This window comes from Phycodurus eques, chromosome 10 (genome assembly GCF_024500275.1).
Source record: "Phycodurus eques isolate BA_2022a chromosome 10, UOR_Pequ_1.1, whole genome shotgun sequence".
Classification (NCBI taxonomy): domain Eukaryota; kingdom Metazoa; phylum Chordata; class Actinopteri; order Syngnathiformes; family Syngnathidae; genus Phycodurus; species Phycodurus eques.
In genome coordinates, this window is record NC_084534.1 from 12,857,443 (window position 1) to 12,877,613 (window position 20,171).

At 40.8% G+C, this 20,171-nt stretch overlaps 1 protein-coding gene across 3 annotated transcripts in view; it reads right to left on the reverse strand.

Annotated features, from left to right (window-relative positions):
* LOC133408632 (arf-GAP with coiled-coil, ANK repeat and PH domain-containing protein 3-like) overlaps positions 1-20,171 on the reverse strand; it is a 69,543-nt gene that overhangs the window by 20,702 nt on the left and 28,670 nt on the right. For all 3 annotated transcript variants that reach the window (XM_061687725.1, XM_061687724.1, XM_061687726.1), the window contains exons 2-10: positions 18,886-18,943; positions 9,944-10,063; positions 9,501-9,554; positions 4,985-5,043; positions 4,170-4,353; positions 3,927-3,971; positions 3,722-3,817; positions 3,456-3,530; positions 1,005-1,016 (exon numbers count right to left, since the gene is read on the reverse strand). In XM_061687725.1, coding sequence (XP_061543709.1) covers positions 1,005-1,016; positions 3,456-3,530; positions 3,722-3,817; positions 3,927-3,971; positions 4,170-4,353; positions 4,985-5,043; positions 9,501-9,554; positions 9,944-10,063; positions 18,886-18,943 — 703 coding nt within the window. The remainder of the gene's footprint in view (positions 1-1,004; positions 1,017-3,455; positions 3,531-3,721; positions 3,818-3,926; positions 3,972-4,169; positions 4,354-4,984; positions 5,044-9,500; positions 9,555-9,943; positions 10,064-18,885; positions 18,944-20,171) is intronic.

Here is a 20,171-nt window from a genome sequence, read left to right on the forward strand (position 1 = left end):
GATTGGCTATATTTAGTTCAAAGTCACAATTCTTGGCGTCTTGACTAGGGAGAAGTCTGCGTTTCCCACACACATGAGTTTCTGTCGTAAATATTGAACACGTTGATTATTTAAGCCCCGACCTGACTTGGACCCTAAAATTGGGTCCAAGTCAGGATAAGTCATAGGACAATCTTATAAGACTTAAGATTGTCTGGCGTTTGAGGTGCTTGGTCGGGAAGGGGCAAAATCGGCACAAAAACAGGTCGATTGTCTTTATGCGTGTACTGGGCCTTATTATTTTAGCATTCATACTTTTTATGACATTATTATTTCGTGGTGTGCTGAAAGATTTTTCTCATGTGAAATGGGTGACTTGGCTCCATAAAGGTTGGGAAACACTGCCTTATTATAATAACATGGTACCTATTAGTCACTCGGCTGTCATTGTTAGAGTTTAAGGAAATGCAGTGTGTAAAATTTTTTTTATCACAAAGACAAATGTGTATGCATGTGTGTGAGGGAGATTGTATTTGTTGAACAAGGCAGAACAGATAGAGTGACTGATCTATTCAGAGCAAGTTTATGGAGGGCACCACCATGTGATGACCATAAACCTGAATGAATGAGATTGTTGCAGATGATGTGTTTATATCTGTGTATATGTATATATGTGTGTGTGAGAGAGAGAGAGAGCGAGAGAGAGAGAGAGAGAGAGAGAGAACCACCAAAGCAGGCAGACATGTCAAGCACACAGATGCACACACGTTCAGTGACATCATGCGGCTAAACAAAAACCCTAAAGACCGTTTCACTGAGACTGATACAAAAGTACACATTTATCACATTGACATACTAAATTCCTACAGAGACAAATTAAACGGCAACACAAATGTCCTATCTATCTGTCTGAAATGTCTAAAGAGATTCATGTCCCCACAGACAAACACGAGGGTCCCTCATACTTCAACTCATATGGGTTTAATATGTATGTGTTAGTATAAAGGACACAAAAACGAACTCACCTGCATCAGAGTCTGAAGAAGAATGCGACCAGATGAAGGCAGAGGGAGAGAGACACACAAACATTAGATTAGATTACATTTGGATTTTTCAAACACCAAAATCATAAATTTAAGGCACTTTTACAACTGCCTATAGTCGAACACTATCAGAATAGAAAAAAGAATCAAGTGGCAGGAGCGAATCTCTCTATGAATGTTCTGATTTTATGACGTTGTGTTTTGGTGAGCAGAATAATGTTGCTCGTAGGAGATGTGGTAGTATCGATGTAGCTCAACTTGACATAGTTCACCTATGTTGTTCTTTAGAGTGTAAACTAGCACACAACAACATTCTTTACGATAACTTAATTTATAAAGCCCACCCCTAGTTCTGAAACATGTTTTTCATTAATCCTGTTTGTTTTTTTCTTATCTTCTCAGAATAACACATTTTGAAAGGAAAAAAGTACAAGTACAAATTGTCTACGGCTTTAAGGATCTTTATAATATGAGTATGAATATGAGATCAGACAAATCCCAAATGGCTAGGAGAAATGAACAACGTACCCTTTGTTTGAGCTTATGTACATGGCTGTTCACCAAGTCTGGCAAGAAGGCCTCGCTTGGCAGCTAATTTTATCAGAGGGACAGGCTAAATCAGGCAGAAAAACAGAAAAGTTGTTGTCTGCTGGACAACAGATGGATTATCTCTGTGAGGCATCGCCAAGCAAAGAATGGCTTTTATTCTGCGGTGAAACCCATAAAATAAATCAAACTGCTTCGGTGTGAGTCAATTTTCTATTTCAAGTTGACCAGTTAGTTGAAAAAGAAGAAAAGGGATGGCAGCTCAGCAAGCAGGGCGATGAGAAATTTTAGCTTCCGTGGAAAAAGATCCAGATATGATCATAACCACGAGCACCACAATGCTGCCTGTATGTAATCTAATGAATGATGTTCTAGGTATTTACTTTTGCCAATTGTGAATGCACATGGGCAAAAGATATGGTTTTGATTGTCATTTGTAGTTAACAAGATTGTACAAAAACCATACATGCCTTTGGCAGATGTACAGTTTGTCCTCTATATATGTTGTCTCCACTGCACAATTCACAATACAGTAATTCCCAGTCAATCGTGGGAGTTATGTTCCGCACCCACCCTCAACAGACATAATCTGTAATATAGAGACCAACTAAAAAATATATATTTTTAATTATCTTAAGCCTTAAAATACCCCTCTCACACGCTGTAATCACATTGAAACTTATTTAAAAATACTTTTAAACACATTTTCATGAGCGTACAATGACGGTGGCTACAGTGGAAGCCCAATTTACAAACGCCTCAATGTCTGAACTATTGCATTTACGAATCACACCGAACAAAAGTAACGTTTCAGTCATCTTTTTTGTGCCAAGCGGGGAGGTGGATCTCTCTTGGCCGCTTTTCCTAGTGCGTCATTGTGAAACGTTTTAGTGTTTTTCGCCTTTATTTTCGCATTTTGCCATCTCAACGTGGATCCAAACAAAAGCAACGGACAAGCGTGGTAAGAGGGAGGGACTCACTGTGGACTTAAAAAAGACATTTGTGAGGAGTACATCAATGGTGCATGCATTGCAGTGGTTGTTTAGAAGAAATAAGTCCACAATTGCCACTATTGTGGAAAAAAGGACGATTTTGCTGATGCTGTCGTGATGGCCAAGGGAGTGACAGTGAAGTATCTTCGAAAGGACCAAGAAAACTTCTGGACCAAGTCAAAAGGCTGTTGCTCGTTTGGATAAACAAAAAACAGCTAGCAAGTGATAGTATTTCCGGGACTATCATTGCGAGAAGGTGATGCACTTACATGCAGACTTGTTGTCAAGAGAATAAGAAGCTGCAAGACAAGAAATTAGGGTACAGTAGATTTAATTTTTTATTCTTCAAAATTCTAGCAATGTGGCTGTTAAAGTTGAGGTGTTTTGCGATTAACGACAGGCTGTGAACGCACCAGAGGGACTTGCGACGTGACACTGTTTGGGTGCATGTCGGCAGGGCAGCTGCATTTGAATGAGGAGGACAGTTCCGTTTGTTGTTGTTGTCAACTTAGTTAAAGAGATTTTTGTTCGAGCACCCCTTGTCATGTTTATAGTACTGTATAGCTATATATTGTGTTCAAACTGTACAAACGTTTACCAAATACGGACTTTTGTCAAGGCTGGGACAAATTACTCATGTTTATGTTTTATTATGGGAAAATTATGTTCAACTTATAAACTTTTCAATTGAAAATAAATCCTGTTCAAGAACCTATTAAATTCATGAATCACGGTTCCACTGTATTGGTATTCCAGGGGTAACTGCAGCATTCTCCAGCACCCACTGATGCCCTGATGAATTGTGTTGCTGTGGTGGTAAGTAATGTCAGCATGTAGAGGATATAAGAGGACAGAGGTAAAACAGCAGGAGGTTAAGAATGTTTTGTTCTCTCACTCTTTGCTGGATGAGGGCATGTTTGTGTTCCAACTCCCTCTTCTCCACTGCCGAGTCGATGACAAGCTGATCCAGCTGCAAAAAGCAGAGCAGAGCAAATGAAACAGGCACATAGAAAAGGAAGCCAAATTAAGGTGAAACTTGAAATAACCAGCAGATGCGCCAACGTCTGGAGGTAGCAGATTAAAACAACACCAGTGAAATGAGATTTGTTTATTTGACATGTGGCTGGTGTGTATATGTGTGCTACTTTTGTTTTTCCTCACCTGGGCAGCCAGCATTTTCATATATGGGTCAATCTCATCCAGAATGTTGAAGCCTTGTTGAAAAAGAGTGTATTGGGCACGCATGAAGGACAGCATCTGCACAGATTGAAATGCATTCAATTGTTGTTACAGAATCATTTACAATTAATGTAGAGAAAATAATATGTTAACGTGAAATTAATGCAACTAAATGTGGGTTTCTCACCGCATCAAGAATTTCAAACTTCTTCCTGGCCTGAAGCACATTAATCTGCCAAGGAAAGAACACAGTAAACTTTCATTTATGCAGCAGATTTAAGTTAGCATTTTAAAATATTTAACTATTAAAAAGTTCCTCCTGTCTTGTATTTTGTGTGTCAAGTCGATTCAGAGCTTTTGGTTGTGTAGCAGTGGAGCATTAGCGCTACCTAGTGGACACTTTTGGCATGCGCGTGTGCATGTGGCCCACCTGCAGCACGTAGTCCAGGGCTAGGTGCCTGAATGCTTTCCGGCTGAGGACGAGAGCCTGTGTGGCCTCCTCTGCCTCGTGGACCTTGTTCCTGGGAGCCTGGGCATTTTTCACCTGAGCCAGCTCCATGTCCTCTCGCACACGATCAAACTGCTTCTTGGTATCCTTGAACTTGCGCACGTCACTAGTGGAGAAGCATGACATATTTCAGTCTTTGGAAAATTGACCCATTCAATCTATTCATGCTAACTTTATGAAAGTTTGAGTGTAAAGATCCAAAGAGCCATCTTAGGCCTCATAATTGCATCAGAAACAGCAATATCCTGTAGTTCCAGTATGTTTTGAAGCAGTTACATAAATCAATGTTAAAAAAAAAAAAACCGTTTATCCTCATTAGGTTGAGAGTGAGCTGGGGCCTATCCTAGCTGACTATGGGTGAGAGGTGGGGTACACCATGGACTGGTTGCCAGTCAATCACGGGGCACCTATAGACGAACAACCAATCACACTCACACGTATAGACTATTTAGAGTCTTCAGGGAACTTAACATGCATTTGGAATGCCAGAGGAAGCCAGAGTACCCAGAGAAAACCCACACCTTAGAACTGTGAAACAAACGTGCTTATCACTCTTCCACCGTGCTGCCCATTTTGAACGAGTTGCATGAGGTGATTTTTCAACAGACTAGAATATACAGTAGTATATCCATTGCCATAATAACCTAACAAAATACGGAAACGTATGATACAGTATGTAGAATTTAGGCCAGAGGGGAAGTGCCTAAATAGAAAAATCCAATCTATAGAATACTTACTCTTTAATGAAAGCATGAAGCTGCTGCTTGATTGACCTCTGAGCCTGGTCAAACAAAATCTGTGGAAAGAGAAGGCAGAAATGGAAATAATCATCGACATGAGCCAAGGGGGTTATCATATCCAGTATATCAGTGATTCCCAACCACTTGTGAAAGATCATCAAGTGTGTCTCTGAAAATGTCCTAATTTTACTGAACCGGCCTGAAAACTTGTATTTATGTACTACAAATAATGCATCTTTGTTCATCTGTGCATGACGGTGACTTATAGTGACAGGCTTAACATTATATGCTTTTCCACTCGATGGCTAAGGTACAATTAACCTGTGCATCTACCCGTTGCTAGTAACACAAAATAATTATATATTTGTGTTCAACTAAACAAGCCCAAATTTCACACTGAGCAAGTCCATTTGTTAGCACATTGAGACAAGATCTTCATTATTTCAGTGTTCATACATTTTGTCACATTTTTGTTTGGTGGTGTGCAATGAGATTGTTCCATTGTAAAATATGTCCCACGGCTTAATAAAGGTTGGCAAACACTGCAGTATACTGTACTGTCGTGTATCTGCAGCCCTCAACAATGTCATGATTGGACACTAAAAGCGGTGGTTTCTCCTTTTTACCACAAGATGGCAATATAAACTTGTAGCCTTTTGGAAGTGTGTATGTTTATAGGGTGCAGCACGAGGAAGATGACACATTGATACACACACGAAAGATTTCAAACTTGTCTAATGAGTATGTATGCAAGTAGTTCAGACAAGTAACATGGATGATTGTATCACACTAAGGTGTTTCTTTTTTGTTTAAGCGAATTAGAAGGAACAAAATACCAGAAGCACCTTTCAGTATGACGGAGTGCAATTCTTCACCCATACAATAAAAAGCATATTATTGAAGTAATACCTCTAATGACCCTGCCAATCACACCGTTGCATTGTCATCTTGAAAAAGGCTGCACTTGCGTTGGATCTCATTAGTTCTCCAAATGTACCTAATATTGTGGCTGGTGAATGTGTTTTTAAAACAGTACCCCCGCCTCTTAGATTTAACGGAATTACACATCCAATTCAAATGCAAATACCACAGGCTAGTATACTATGAAAAAGATCAGCATTAGAAATGCAATGAAACTAAACTACAATTAATACAGGTGAAAAATATAAACAGTAGCAATGGTAACTGCAGAAACACAACATTACAGGATAACTGTTGCAATGAGTAAACCAGTCAACAAGCTTAGTTTTATGTGATGGGGAAGTTCTAAGTGCTTGACAATACAACCTTTGTTTACACCAAATACCACACAATTATGCATGTTGTCTTGGACTACTCGCACTAACTTGAAATGTGTCTTTTCCTATGAAGGTTATTATCAGCAAATAGGTTATTATTCTATTGTCTGGCAATTTAACAAGCTAAATTCGAGTTGTAGGACAATTAGTGCTGTGCTGGGAACGCTTGGTACTTTCCACAGTGGTGAGGTTGCCAGCCCACACAGAGAAATATAAAGTCAAAAAAATCACTCATTCAGAAGGAACACTAGTCATCCTAAAGTTCCACCCAAACCTGCTTTGGATTATGGTGCCCTGTTGGGCGTGACCCCCACATATCATCATGTCTACTCGGGTTGCCTCAAAGTCCCTCCTTGCTTGTTACTGCGGACGTCAGGCAGCAGTCCAAGCATACACAACAGCTGCTGACAAGCAAATACCTTATGTTCAAATACACTACAATATGATTCGAAGTCATAAAGTTTTGGGAAATAACTTCACTAAGTTCAGTCTGTTTCTGAACGACTACATAAAAGGGCAAAAAGGATCAGCCACAAAGTCAGCCATCTGGATCACACTAAATCACTTTTCTTGGAGTCAAAATTATTCCATTTTGCATAAACAGTAGAGTTAAATTCCAAACAGCACAAATCATGTATAGGGTTAAGAATATGTTACCAAAAATATTTTAAAATTGCTTAACGATAGAGAGCGGGGGTTATAACCTAAGTGGGAACTGTAACTTCAAAATGATCAGAATCTGTACAAACAGAGGAAGGTTTTTTTATTTCATCCTGTAGGATGAGACTGTGGAACAGTTCAGATGATTTAAAAGTAAATATAAAAATCATACTTTCTCAGGATACATGGATGAAACGGGGTGTGACTGTCATTTGTGTTCACAGGGGAGTGTTACTGATTATTACACCCATCCATTTTCTAAACCGTTGATCCACACTAGGATCGCAGGGGTGCCGGAGCCTATCTCAGTTAACTGCGGGCGAGAGGTGGGGTACACCCTGAACTAGTTGCCAGCCAATCGCAGGGCACATAGAAACAAACAACCATTCGCACTCACATTCACACCTACGGCCAACGTTAGAGTTTTCGATTAACCTACCATGCATGTTTTTGGATTGTGGGAGGAAACCGGAGTACCCAGAGAAAACCCACGCAGGCACGGGGAGAACATGCAAACTCCACACAGGCGAAGCCGGATTTCAACCTGGGTCCTCGGAACTGTGAGGCAGATGTGCTAACAAGTCATGCACCGTGCCGCCTGTTACTGATTATTTGGTACTTGTCTGACTCTGTTGTGTTTTTGTTTTTTGTTCATTTGTCACTTTATGATTATGATGTAGATATCATCAATCCAGTTTCTATAGCACTTGTCCTCAGTAGGGTCATGCCTGAGATAGACCCTATCCCAAACTGATTTTGGGTGAAAAGTGGACTGGACTGGTTGCCAGCCAATCCCAGCGCGCATTAAGACATTTGGAATGTGGGAGGATGCTAGAGTACCTGTAGAAAACCCACACAAACACAGGGAAAACATGCAAACTCTACACACGAATGAATGCTAAACACTCCGCCACTATCCTGCCATGATGTACATATCTCTTCGTCTGTCTTCATCTTCTTCTTCTTCTTATTATTATTATTATTATTATAGGTGGCACAGTTGCCGACTGGTTATCTACCTAACAGGTCCGAGGACCTGGGTTCAAATCCGGCTTCCCCTGTGTGGAGTTTGCATGTTCTCCCTGTGCCTGTATTTTAAGTGTTCTTTTCGGCAAAACTGAATTACAGATTACAGCAACATATACGCATCTAGTGTAGCTGTTAAATGTTACGAAGGCTTGCCATAGTTCTGTCTCTTTCTATTCATGCTTCTAGTGTGAAAAGAAAAGAGGGTGGGAGGCCTAAAGATGGTACACATAGAACACACTAAGACGCAGAGGACGGACAGAGTATTTATGACACCACCAACCCCATTAAATACATTGTTACACCAAACAGACAGAGCGATTAAATCAAACTGAGCTGATGGATCCCCTTGTATTCAGCACACACCGAGTTGATTTTAAAAGCTTAGAAGGGTCAAACAGGATTACCCCATTGGGAGTGAAAGAGATTGAGTCAAAGGGAAGGGAGATCCAGTGGGACAATGACAGTAGGACATACAATTTTTTTTATTGTTGCTCCCAATTTCTGAAGTCTGGGTTTTTGAGTTTAGGTAGCAATGCCCTTCCATAGTATACTAAAAACAGGAGCTCCCGAGGATGGAACAATGTCATGATAGAAGAGGTAACAATGAATACATGAGGTGGGGAAGTGTATTAATAAATGGGGGGGAAAAAAAGAAGATAAAAGCCTGCTGCAGGATTAAAACAATTTTAAAAAAAGTGAAAAGGGGAAGCTAGTGAACACAGGCAGTAGTATGCGGGGCCACATACAAAGCAATGTCATTGTTTGCAACAATTAAGACTAATTATCAGCATATCTGGTTCCTACCCTAATATTAATGATGTTGCTTTGGAATTTCAGTACCCCTGTTGTTTTATCCAAACATTTGTTAATTCCATATTTAAAATCACATTACCAGCAGAGAATGATGACAATCTGTCATCCAAGTCATTCTTATGACTGTGCACTTGATACATGCAATTGATATACTGTATAACACCACTATAATTATTTAAAGACAATATCAAATCTGTTGCAGGGTTTCATCAGATTCCCACAGACATATTTCTTGATAATGCTTAGTCTGTCAGATAATTCCCTCTTGAGTCATACCAATAATTCCAAAGTATGATCGTGTGTGTGTTTTAAAGCATGTGTGCTCAATTTGTACATTTTAGTTATGTTAGACATCGAGGGCAGCATGTGGTTTGAATCAGACACGTATGTCCACACATATCGACTGTCACTAAATAATGTCACATGTACAACTGTGTGTGTGTGTGTGTGTGTGTGTGTGTGTGTGTGAGCGGGTGTGCATGCGTATAGAGTGTTTGATGCAATGGCGAGCCCAGTCGGAAGTGAATGTATTTGGCATGTTTACATGGCAAGAGGACATACATGTGTCCCTTTAAATTCGCTGCCATTTTGGGGACAGGAAACAAAATGCTCCTTCATGTTTGTCATTCCAGTTTGGGTGCAACGTTGTATTCATGTTGAGGTAAAGCTTACTATACGGTTGAAGACTGTTGCAAATGAAATACATTCCTCACCATATGGTAGTTGACGATCTCCTGTAGGCGTCCTCCACACTTTTCAAGGCAGTCCTGCACACACAAGCACGTGCACGTTTTACATGAAGCAAATATTTGATAACAGTTACAGCGGAAATAATGCAAAAGACACTGAGGCAATGCCCTGACACTCCAAATGTTTTCCTAAAACAGAGACGCCATTTTCTGACATCTCCCTCTGCAGCCATGTAAGCACAAATGTCTTCTGTCCATATGCGGTCGCGTGTCAGGCTTACAACAGCTGGACATGTCTAGACAATAATGTTTATAAAGCACAACTTGTGTGATTTATGTGGGCAACCGCCGGAATGTCCCGCTAGAGTCAGACTGATGATTCCAGGAGAAGGTGACTCTGACCTACATTTGAAGTTTGTATGTTTGTGTGTCCAACATGCCAAGAGAAGTGAAGTGTGCTCACGCACCGATATCATTTCCTCTTTCTTGCACTGCTGGGACAGGTCCTTGATGCCGTTAACAAAGAGCTTGTTGGCGCTGACGTAAGCCCTGCCGGCCTCGATCATACCGCTGCACAGCTTCACCAGCTAAGGAGAACAAATACAAAAGTGGACACTTTAAAAAAAAATAATAATAATAAATAAAATAAACAATGAGGACGCGTTCTATTTAAAAAGACAGAGGGATAATAATAGTTGCAGTGATTACATAAATCAAACAAAGCTTAGGTAGATTGGCAGTTACCCAGAAAAAACACATCTGTATTGAGACCACTGCAGACAAAGACACTGGTGCAACTCAAATGACATGTCACCACTGTAGAGCGGAAAACTCCAATGTTTATATTTGGTCCATTTCATATTTTTTTATAAACCGATACTACTGGTTAGTCCGCACGTGGGTCTGCCAAGCAGTAGTATTTTCATATGACTGCTTTATATTTATGGTCTAGAAGTGGACATACATAAAAAAATTTTATGATGACTTTACTATGAATCACAATGTACAAATTTGGGTATCATTGCTGTTGCATGAACAGAACTCCGTTGCAAACCCAGGATCCGGAGTAATTTTAATAGAAGGGTTTGGTACATTGTGAGGACTTTAATGTTGATTAAATTTGTGTCAAAACAACTGGGGTAAAATCAAGTGCACCACTCTGATGCAATCATCAGAGGCGGTGTTAATTGAGTCTCAGGTAGTTTACAGTCTAAGGAAGTACAGTGGCACAATACATTGACTTATGAATGCCTCAACATACGCGCTTTTTTTTTATTACGTTAGGTCGATTTTTTGTTTTCTTTTACGAGCGAAAATTGGAGTAATAAGTCAGCTTCAGATATGCTGCTGCCAATTCACTATCAACTGTTTATGGAATGTTATAAACGGTCAAATACAAAACGAAAAACTCGTAAGCAGCTACCGTAAGCCAAAACCTACATCTCAACGCTCACACTGAGACTAGCCAGCCATGTTCGTGAAATCACTCACTAGGCCATGGCCTTTAAAAAGGCACACAGCTCAGGTGCACAGTTGCAGTGGCAACATAGAGTAATTATCCTAAAACCAGTTTATTTCTTTACATTAGCTTTTATTTAATTTTTAATGGTTCTATACAATATAGTACTATTTTCATATTTAAAAACATGGCAAAAAACTTAGTTTTGGGGGACTGGAACGGATGAACAGAATTTCAATTCATTTCAATGGGGAATATTGATTTGAAATACGACTTATGACCTTGGTCACGGAAAGAATTAAACTCATAAGGTACCACTGTACAACATTATAAATCTAAAAGAACTATGGCACAATTCCTTCAAGCAACATTATAATACAACACAGGCATCAAAATAGGTTTTCATAACATTCAAAGAGATTGTCATCTAATAAAAATAAATAAAATTCTTCATTTGTCCTATCGTTGATATACAGTCACCCTAATTTATACCATCAGATAAACATCTGCCCATGTACTTGAAATTAATCCTCTCTTTTACAAGTGCTACATTTCCATTTCACACAAATAAAATAATTTTCAGCCCATTGCACAACACTGAAGGATTGTGTAAGTGTAAATAGTGCATGCTCAACATCCTGTACATTCTGTCTGACATTCTTTAAAGCCACTCACTTGTGCTTGTCATTTGAAAGATGAAACGTGTGAAGAGAAACACTTGTAAACATTTATAAGCATACTGGGTCACTGAGGTTGTTTTTTTGCAGTTCACATTTTTTCACTCTCAAGTGCTTTTTCCAGTTTGGTTCAAACCAATCATTTTCTACTAATTATCCCAATGCTATGGCTGAACAAGCAGTTTTAGACAGTTGCGAGTTGTTTAACAAGTGAACCTCAACCAATAATAATTTAATATATATTTTTTATAATTGTTTTATAATTTTTACAATTTATGACATAACTATGGAATATATTGCACTGTATACTGTATGTCAAATTATCTTGATTTATTTATTTTAGCAATTACATAATGTTATCATATTATTAATAGTTTGAACAAATACCAGTAGTCAAATTTTGCAAGTTTTTTTTGGAGAGGGAGATGCAAAAAAAACAAAACAAAAAAGGGACAGAAGCCTCCCAACAGTAGATTAGGTAATTGCACACTGGGAATTCAAGCAGTTAAATAACAGCAGAAATTTAACATCAAATGCTAAATCACAAACAACGGAGCAGTCTTTGAGGGTGTAAACATGTAAACTACAGTATGGGGTAATATGAGGCATCGGAATGGCACAGTCTTTAGCACATGGAAAGAGTGTGCTTGGGAGTACTTGAGAGCTATGCAGTAGGTGTAGTAGGAAGTGAACAAAACCTTTAATCATCTAATTTAGTGCAAAAGCTCGTCAGCATAAGGCAATGTGGATGATGTTTGGTGGCTGCTTACGGGCAATATTTTTACTCTGCATTGGCCAGACATGGAAAAACTGGGAAGACACCATGTAAGTCAGAATGCCTAATTAGCTCCGACATGTGTATGCAAAAGTAAAATGAGCATCAGACATAAAACATACATATTAAATGTACATTGGTCAGTGTTCATGTGTCTATGTCTGAATCCACACAACAGTGATTCCTGGCATGCTCTCCCACAACATATCTGTCAGTGAGGTGGCTGATGGGGGAGAATGTGATCTCATCGTGTGCTGCACTAAGCCCCCAGGGTCTGAGAATGCCCATTACAGGCACACTATATGTGTCAACAAATTGTCAACAAATGGGTTGAAAAAAATCAAAGGGGTCAACTTGGGAGTCAGATTGCTACATCTGCTCAAAGAAGACTGTATAGCTTGTGTTAATTGTCCAAAACTCCAACAATGTAATAGAGAACCTTCACTCCCAATGGTAATCCACAATAGCGATTTAAAAAAATATGTCTAACTATCAAACAGAAACAGCCTTTGTTATTAATGGCCATATGAGAAATCGAACAGTTGTGTTTTTCTACGAAACAAATTAGTAAACTAGTTTGGTGTCAGATGGTCTTTTCTAAAGTTCCAATTTTTCTTCCAACAGCTCTTTTATAAGTTGCTCAGACAATACAAATAATGCGTTATTCCTCATAATGCATTGAAATTTAAATACAATAATAGCTGTCAAAGGCGGTAGAGTGACCGACTGGTTAGAGCGTCTGCCTCAGAACTGTGTGTAGTTTGCATGTTCTCCCCGTGCCTGCGTGGGTTTTCTCCGGGCACTCCGGTTTCCTCCCACATCCCAAAAACATGGTAGGTTGATTGAAGACTCTAAATTGCCCGTAGGTGTGAATGTGAGTATGAATGGTTGTTTGTTTATATGTGCCCTGCGATTGGATGGCGACCAGTCCAGGGTGTACCTCACAGTTCTTAGGACCCGGGTTCAAATCTGGCCTCGCCTGTGTGGAGTTTGCATATTCTCCCGTGACTGTGTGGGTTTTCTGCAGCTACACCGGTTTCCTCCCACATCCTAAAAACATGCATGGTAGGTTCACTGAATACTCTAAATTGCCTGTAGGTGCGAATGGTTGTTTGTCTGTGTGTGCCCTGCGATTGGCTGGCAACCAGTTCAGGGTGTACCCCGCCTCCTGCCCGAAGATAGCTGGGATAGGCTCCAGCACTCCCGGGACCCTAGTGAGGAGAAGCGGCTCAGAAGATGGATGGATGGATGGATAATAGCTCTCAAACATACACAGCGTGGAGAAACAGAACTGCTCATATTTTGATGCCCACTTGTTGCTAGGCTGGGATTCAGAGGTTTGATCACAACTGCTCTGTTGGTTAACCAAAAAAAAAAAAAAGATAATAATAATTAAAATAGAGGCATACAGTAAACCCCTGTATAATTGTGGTTTGCCATTTGCAACTTCATCTATTTGTGGATTTGTTTGGAACCTATCCTTCAGTATGTGCTGAAAAACACACTATTTGCTGATTGTGTGCTCAGACCAAAGCTGTGTCATCATAAAAGCGTATTGCTCTGGTGCCATCTTGTGGTATCTTAGTGCCAAGGAACTATGTTGAAGTTAGCTTCATGTAGTGCTTTGCCGTCATCTTGTCGAATCTATGGTCAATTGTAAGCCTTTTTAAGGGGGGTGTCAATTACTCACAGGTTTTCACTATTCGTGACAGGGCCTTTCCCCCGCATATAGAAGATTGTACTGTATATCAGTCACACCAACGAGGTTGTTTGAATGACAGACTAGGGGCGGACCGTTTCTGAGGAGCAGGAATAGGAATTTACTACACAACGCTATAAGGATTATGAGACAGGTTTGTTCATAATATTGTAATGGAATCACTGCACTATATTAAATACAAAGTTTGTGTTACAAAGAAGAGCAGCACAGCAGACCAAGTGGTAAGCACATCGGACACAGTTCTAAGATTCAGGGCGTGGGTTTTCTGCAGGTAGTCCGGCATCCTCCCATCCATCCATCTATTTTATGTACCGCTTATCCTCACTAGGGTCGCGGGCGTGCCGGAGCCTATCCCAGGCTCCAGCTCACCCACAACACTAGCTAATAAATAAACAGTGCAGTCTCGTGGGACATTGTCCACTGGTCCTAATGCAAAGACATCGCTGATATTTTGTAAATGCATTATTTACAAAATGGTGAGTTTTTGGTCATTTCTGAAGTCACAAATCTCAAAATTGACATTATCTCGCGTTAATCCCACATTAATCTCATTTAGATTTTGGTGCTGTCACAATTCCCCCCAAGGCAGTGTAAGGGCATCCCATCAAAGCAGTGTGAAGACCCCCTGCTGCACAGAATAAATGACCCCAATGGAACCCCCCCCTGATAACTCAGGTCATCATTCAAGGTTCAATGGATGGTTCCAACATGCTTGGAGCATAATTTTGTAGTAGGGTGGGTGTGAACGTGTCGCCCACCACCCTTCTAATTTCACTGCAAAGCCACTGACTAACCTTCGGTTAAACTGCACACTTTATCTCTTTTAATCACCTATCAAGGCAATTTGTTTTGAATAACAGGCTGCAGAAGTTAATTTGAGCTGTGAGAGAGACAAATCTAAAAATGTAAAATGTTAGGAAAGACAAAATTCAAAGTAGGAAATCACAAAAACAACAAGGCTCGATATTACATTCCAATTTGAGCATTAATTGTGCTTCTAACTAAAGGTTGACCGACTAAAAATGTTTTGTTGTCAACTATAATGTGATGACAGTAGAGTCAAACTCAAATAATCGATGACGATGAAGTTTTAGCACAGTACAGCGGTCCCCAGCCTTTTCTGTGCCATTGACAGGCTTCCCGTAACGACATATTTGACGACAGTCGAGACAAATTAAAACATCCATCCATCCATTTTCTGAGCCGCTTATCCTCACTAGGGTGAGGCGGGGTACAACCTGAACTGGTTGCCAGCCAATCGCAGGGCACATATAAACAAACAACCATTCGCACTCACTTTCACACCTACGGGCAATTTAGAGTCTTCAATTAACCTACCATGCATGTTTTTGGGATGTTGGGGGAACCCCGAGTGTTCCTCCGGAGTGCCCGGAGAAAACCCACGCAGGAGAACATGCAAATTCCACACAGGCGGGGCCGTGGATTGAACCCCAGTCCTCAGAACTGTGAGGCAGACGCTCTAACCAGTCGTCCAAATTAAAAGAAGTGATTAAAAATACAATTTCAAGACTTCAAGCATTAAACACCACTCATTGACTAGTCGGTTAATCCCCTACTTTTACAACATTCAAATGTGTAAAATGCAATTATTAAAGTTAATTAATACAAAAAAATTGCTTTCAAAAGTACCTTGATCAACTAATTGTAGTGCATAATGACTCATGATGTAATGTAGTAAATGCAATCTTCTTCTTTTCCTTTCGGCTTGTCCCTTTAGGGGTCGCCACAGCGCGTCATCCTTTTCCATCTCCTGCATCCTCCTCTCAAACACCAACTGCCCTCATGTCTTCCCTCACGACATCCATCAACCTTCTCTTTGGTCTTCCTCTAGCTCTCTTGCCTGGCAGCTCCATCCTCATCATCCTTCTACCAATATACTCACTATTGCTCCTCTGGACGTGTCCAAACCTTCGAAGTCTGCTCTCTCTACCTTTGTCTCCAAAACATCGAACCTTGGCTCTCCCCCTGATGAGCTCATTTCTTATTTTATCCAACCTGGTCACTCCGAGAGTGAACCTCAACATCTTCATTTCCGCCACCTCCAGCTCTGCTTCCTGTCGTCTCTTCAGTGCCACTGTCTTTAATCCGTACATCATGGCTGGCCTCACCACTGTCCTGTAAACATTGCCCTTCATCCTAGCAGATACTCTTCTGTCACATAACACACCTGACACCTTCCTCCACCCGTTCCAACCTGCTTGGACCCGTTTCTTCACTTCCTGACCACACTCACCATTGCTCTGGACGGTTGACCCCAAGCATTTAAAGTCCTCCACCCTTGCTATCGCTTCTCCCTGTAGCCTCACTCTTCCCCCACCACCCCTCTCATTCATGCACATATATTCTGTTTTACTTGGGATATCGTCATTCCTCTGCTTTCCAGTGTATGCCTCCATCTTTCTAACTGTTCCTCCACCTGCTCCCTGCTTACACTGCAGATCACAATGTCATCTGCAAACATCATGGTCTACGGGGATTTCAGTCTAACCTCATCTGTCAGCCTATCCATCACCACTGCAAACAGGAAGGGGTTCAGGGCTGATCCCTTATGCAGTCCCACCTCCACCTTAAATTAGTCTGTCACACCTACAGCACACCTCACCACTATTCTGCTGCCCTCGTACATGTCCTGTATTATTCTAACATACTTCTCTGCCACTCCAGACTTCCACATGCAGTACCACAGTTCCTCTCTGGGTACTCTGTCATGGGCTTTCTCTAGATCTACAAAGACACAATGTAGCTCTTTCTGACCTTCTTTGTATTTTTCCATCAACATCCTCAAGGCAAATAATGCATCTGTGGTACCTTTTCTAGGCATGAAACCATACTGTTGCTCGCAAATACTCACTTCTGTCCTGAGTCTAGCTTCCACTATTCTTTCCCATAACTTCATTGTGTGGCTCAGCAACTTTATTCCTCTATAGTTCCCACAGCTCTGCCCATCACCCTTGTTCAAAAATGGGCACTAGAACACTTTTCCTCCATTCGTCAGTCATTTTCTCACGTGCTAGAATTCTGATGAACAAGCTGGTCAAAAACTCCACAGCCAGCTCTCCTAGATGCTTCCATACCTCCACAGGAATGTCATCAGGACCAACTGCCTTTCCATTTTTCATCCTCTTTAATGCCTTTCTAACTTCCCCCTTATAATCATTGTCACTTCCTGGTCCACCACGCCTCTTCTACTCTTCCTTCTCTCTCATTTTCCTCATTCATCAAATCCTCAAAGTATTCTTTCCATCTATCTCGCACACTACTGGCACCAGTCAACATATTTCCATCTCTATCCTTAATCACCCTAACCTGCTGCACAGCCTTCCCATCTCTATCCCTCTGTCTGGCCAACCTGTATAGATCCTTTTCTCCTTCTTTAGTGTCCAACCTGGCATTAATGTCATCATATGCCTCGTTTGGACTTTGCCACCTCTATCTTTGCCCTATGTCACATCTCAATTTATTCCTTTTGCCTCTCCTCGGTCCTCTCAGTGTCCCACTTCTTCTTAGCTAACCTTTTTCCTTTTATGATTTCCTGTACTGTGATGTTCCACCACCAAGTCTCCTTATCTCCTTTCCTGCCAGAAGATACACCAAGTACTCTCCTGCCTGCCTCTCTGATCACCTTGGCTGCAGCGGTCCAGTCTTCTGGAACCTCCTCCTGTCCTCTGAGAGCCTGTCTCACCTCTTCCTGAAAAGCTGCACAACACTCATCCTGTCTCAGCTTCCACCACATGGTTCTCTGCTCTCCGTTTGTCTTCCTAATCCTCCTCCCCACCACCAGAGTAACCTTATACACACCATCCTATGCCGTCTCGCCACACTCGCCCCTACCACTTTCTCCTAATCATCATGCCAACCAACTCCCGAGATTTAGTTGAGAGATTTAGATTCATAGTCCCAACATTCAAAGTCCCCACATTCAGTTCTAGAATCTGTGGTTTCCTCTTCTCTTTCTGCCGAAGAACCAGCTTTCCACCTCTTTGACTTCGACCCACAGTAGCTGAATTTCCACTGACACCCTGCAGGTTGACGGCGCCAGTGGCGGACGTTGTTAACCCGGGCCACGACCGAACCGGTATGCAATTCTTTGGATGAAGGCTCATATTTGTTTGGCGAAGTTTTAAGCCGGTACCCTTCCTGACGCAACCCTCTGCATTTATCAGGGCTTGGTACCGGCCTACAGTTTGCACTGGCTTGTGCCCCCCATAGGGCTTTAGTAAACTTGACATGCAGAAAATGCAATAGTAAATGCAATCTGACTAAAAAAAATCTATTAGTTTATCTGAAGAGGCATTACCTCAGCTCTGAGACTCCTAGGGGATAATTAGCCATGTAAAAGTTGTAGTTTAACTTAACATAGAGCCCTATATTACATTAATAGAGCATGACAATAATGCACTGGGAAAATGTATTCTGCAGGGTCAAGTTTGCTTTTAACAAATCCAACAATTATTTATGACAATAGTTACACATCTATACATTGTGAAAAATTTTACTATTATGACACAGACATTAATGGCTGTAGAGCAACAACAGGCAACAGTAATGCTTCTATACTGCACTCTCAAGTCTGCTCGGTGTTGTTTACAGAAGCCAATTGGACATAGCAGTGCTATGTCCAATTTTAATCAACAGATGCAAATAAAACCAATTAGGTTTCACACATCATCTTAGCTCTGATAGCATTTTTCAGTGAAACACTATGATTCAGGCAAACAAAAATATATTTGTTTTACAGCAAAAAGAAAATTCCGTACCTTGTCCAGCTTTGCCTCAATCTCCACCACGTCTGTCTCCACATCATCAATGCCGGCCCTAAGACAAGAATAAACAAAGTTAAGCAAATAATGATAGACGTGCGCACATGCACACACATGAAAACATTTATGAGTGTCAGATGTCTTAGAAATTTATTATATGAACAAATGTATTGGGACAACAGGCCTAAAAGTGGCTGGAAATGTGGAATTGGTCTCATTTTTCAGCTATTACAGCTTCCACTACTCTGGGATGACGTCCTACAAGATTTTGGAGTGTCTCTGGTGGGTTTTTTGGTCAAATGATCCAGTAGAATATTTGGGAGGTCAGACTTCAAAATATGTCCCAATTCATTCCAAATTAATTCCATTTAACTGATCAATTACGTGATTAAGAGCTGTGTCTCCGTACTTTATTTTATATAACATCGATTCCAGGATGAAAATATCCTATTTCAGCATCCTTTTAAGTATTATCTGTGACAAATTAAGCTGCAGAACAAACACTATGAAGTTGCCTGGTGACTGCGCTGTTTGCTGTTTTAGCCAACATCCAAATGTTGACAGTATTTTGCCCCTTTTAAGCACCAACCAGACACCACACATCACGATCACGGTTGCAGAGACTTACGCATAAATCCCAATGATTAACATTAGTGGTCATGGCCCAGCTGTAAAATCAATGAATGATATCATGCAGAGGTACAGATCTTCCTTTCAGTACTCATAAAGCAAATACAAAGCAGCAGGAACACATAGGTTTTCATTAGGACTCAGCATAGAGTATTTCATGGATAACAATACCCACAATGCAATAAGTCATAAGGGCACATCAATCACATTTTTGTCTAATAACGTGCACAAACATCACAGAGGTCTTAAAGACACAACAGAACAAAACATCCTAAAAGTAAAATTATTAACATTATTCAATATGTGAAATACGTTATGGCTTATTTGAATTCCATAGTGACAACATCAGCTGGAGCGTATTGGATTGGATCCAGCCAAAGTTTAGCATCACACCCTGCATGAGCTGCTGGAACAAACCCCTCATACACCAGACCCCTTGAGGACGGTGATGATCTCACCATTAAATCACAATCCCACCCTCATCTGTAACTCTTTTACACCGGGCAACACCCTCATTGCAGAGGCGATATGTATTGCTGGAAAAAGAACACGTTAAGCCACACTAGCCACGCCAGTTTAAAGTAAGTTTAAATGTCTTGCTCTCCTTCGGGGAGATGGAACTCAAGAACAAGAAAGCGTGAATGTTCACACAC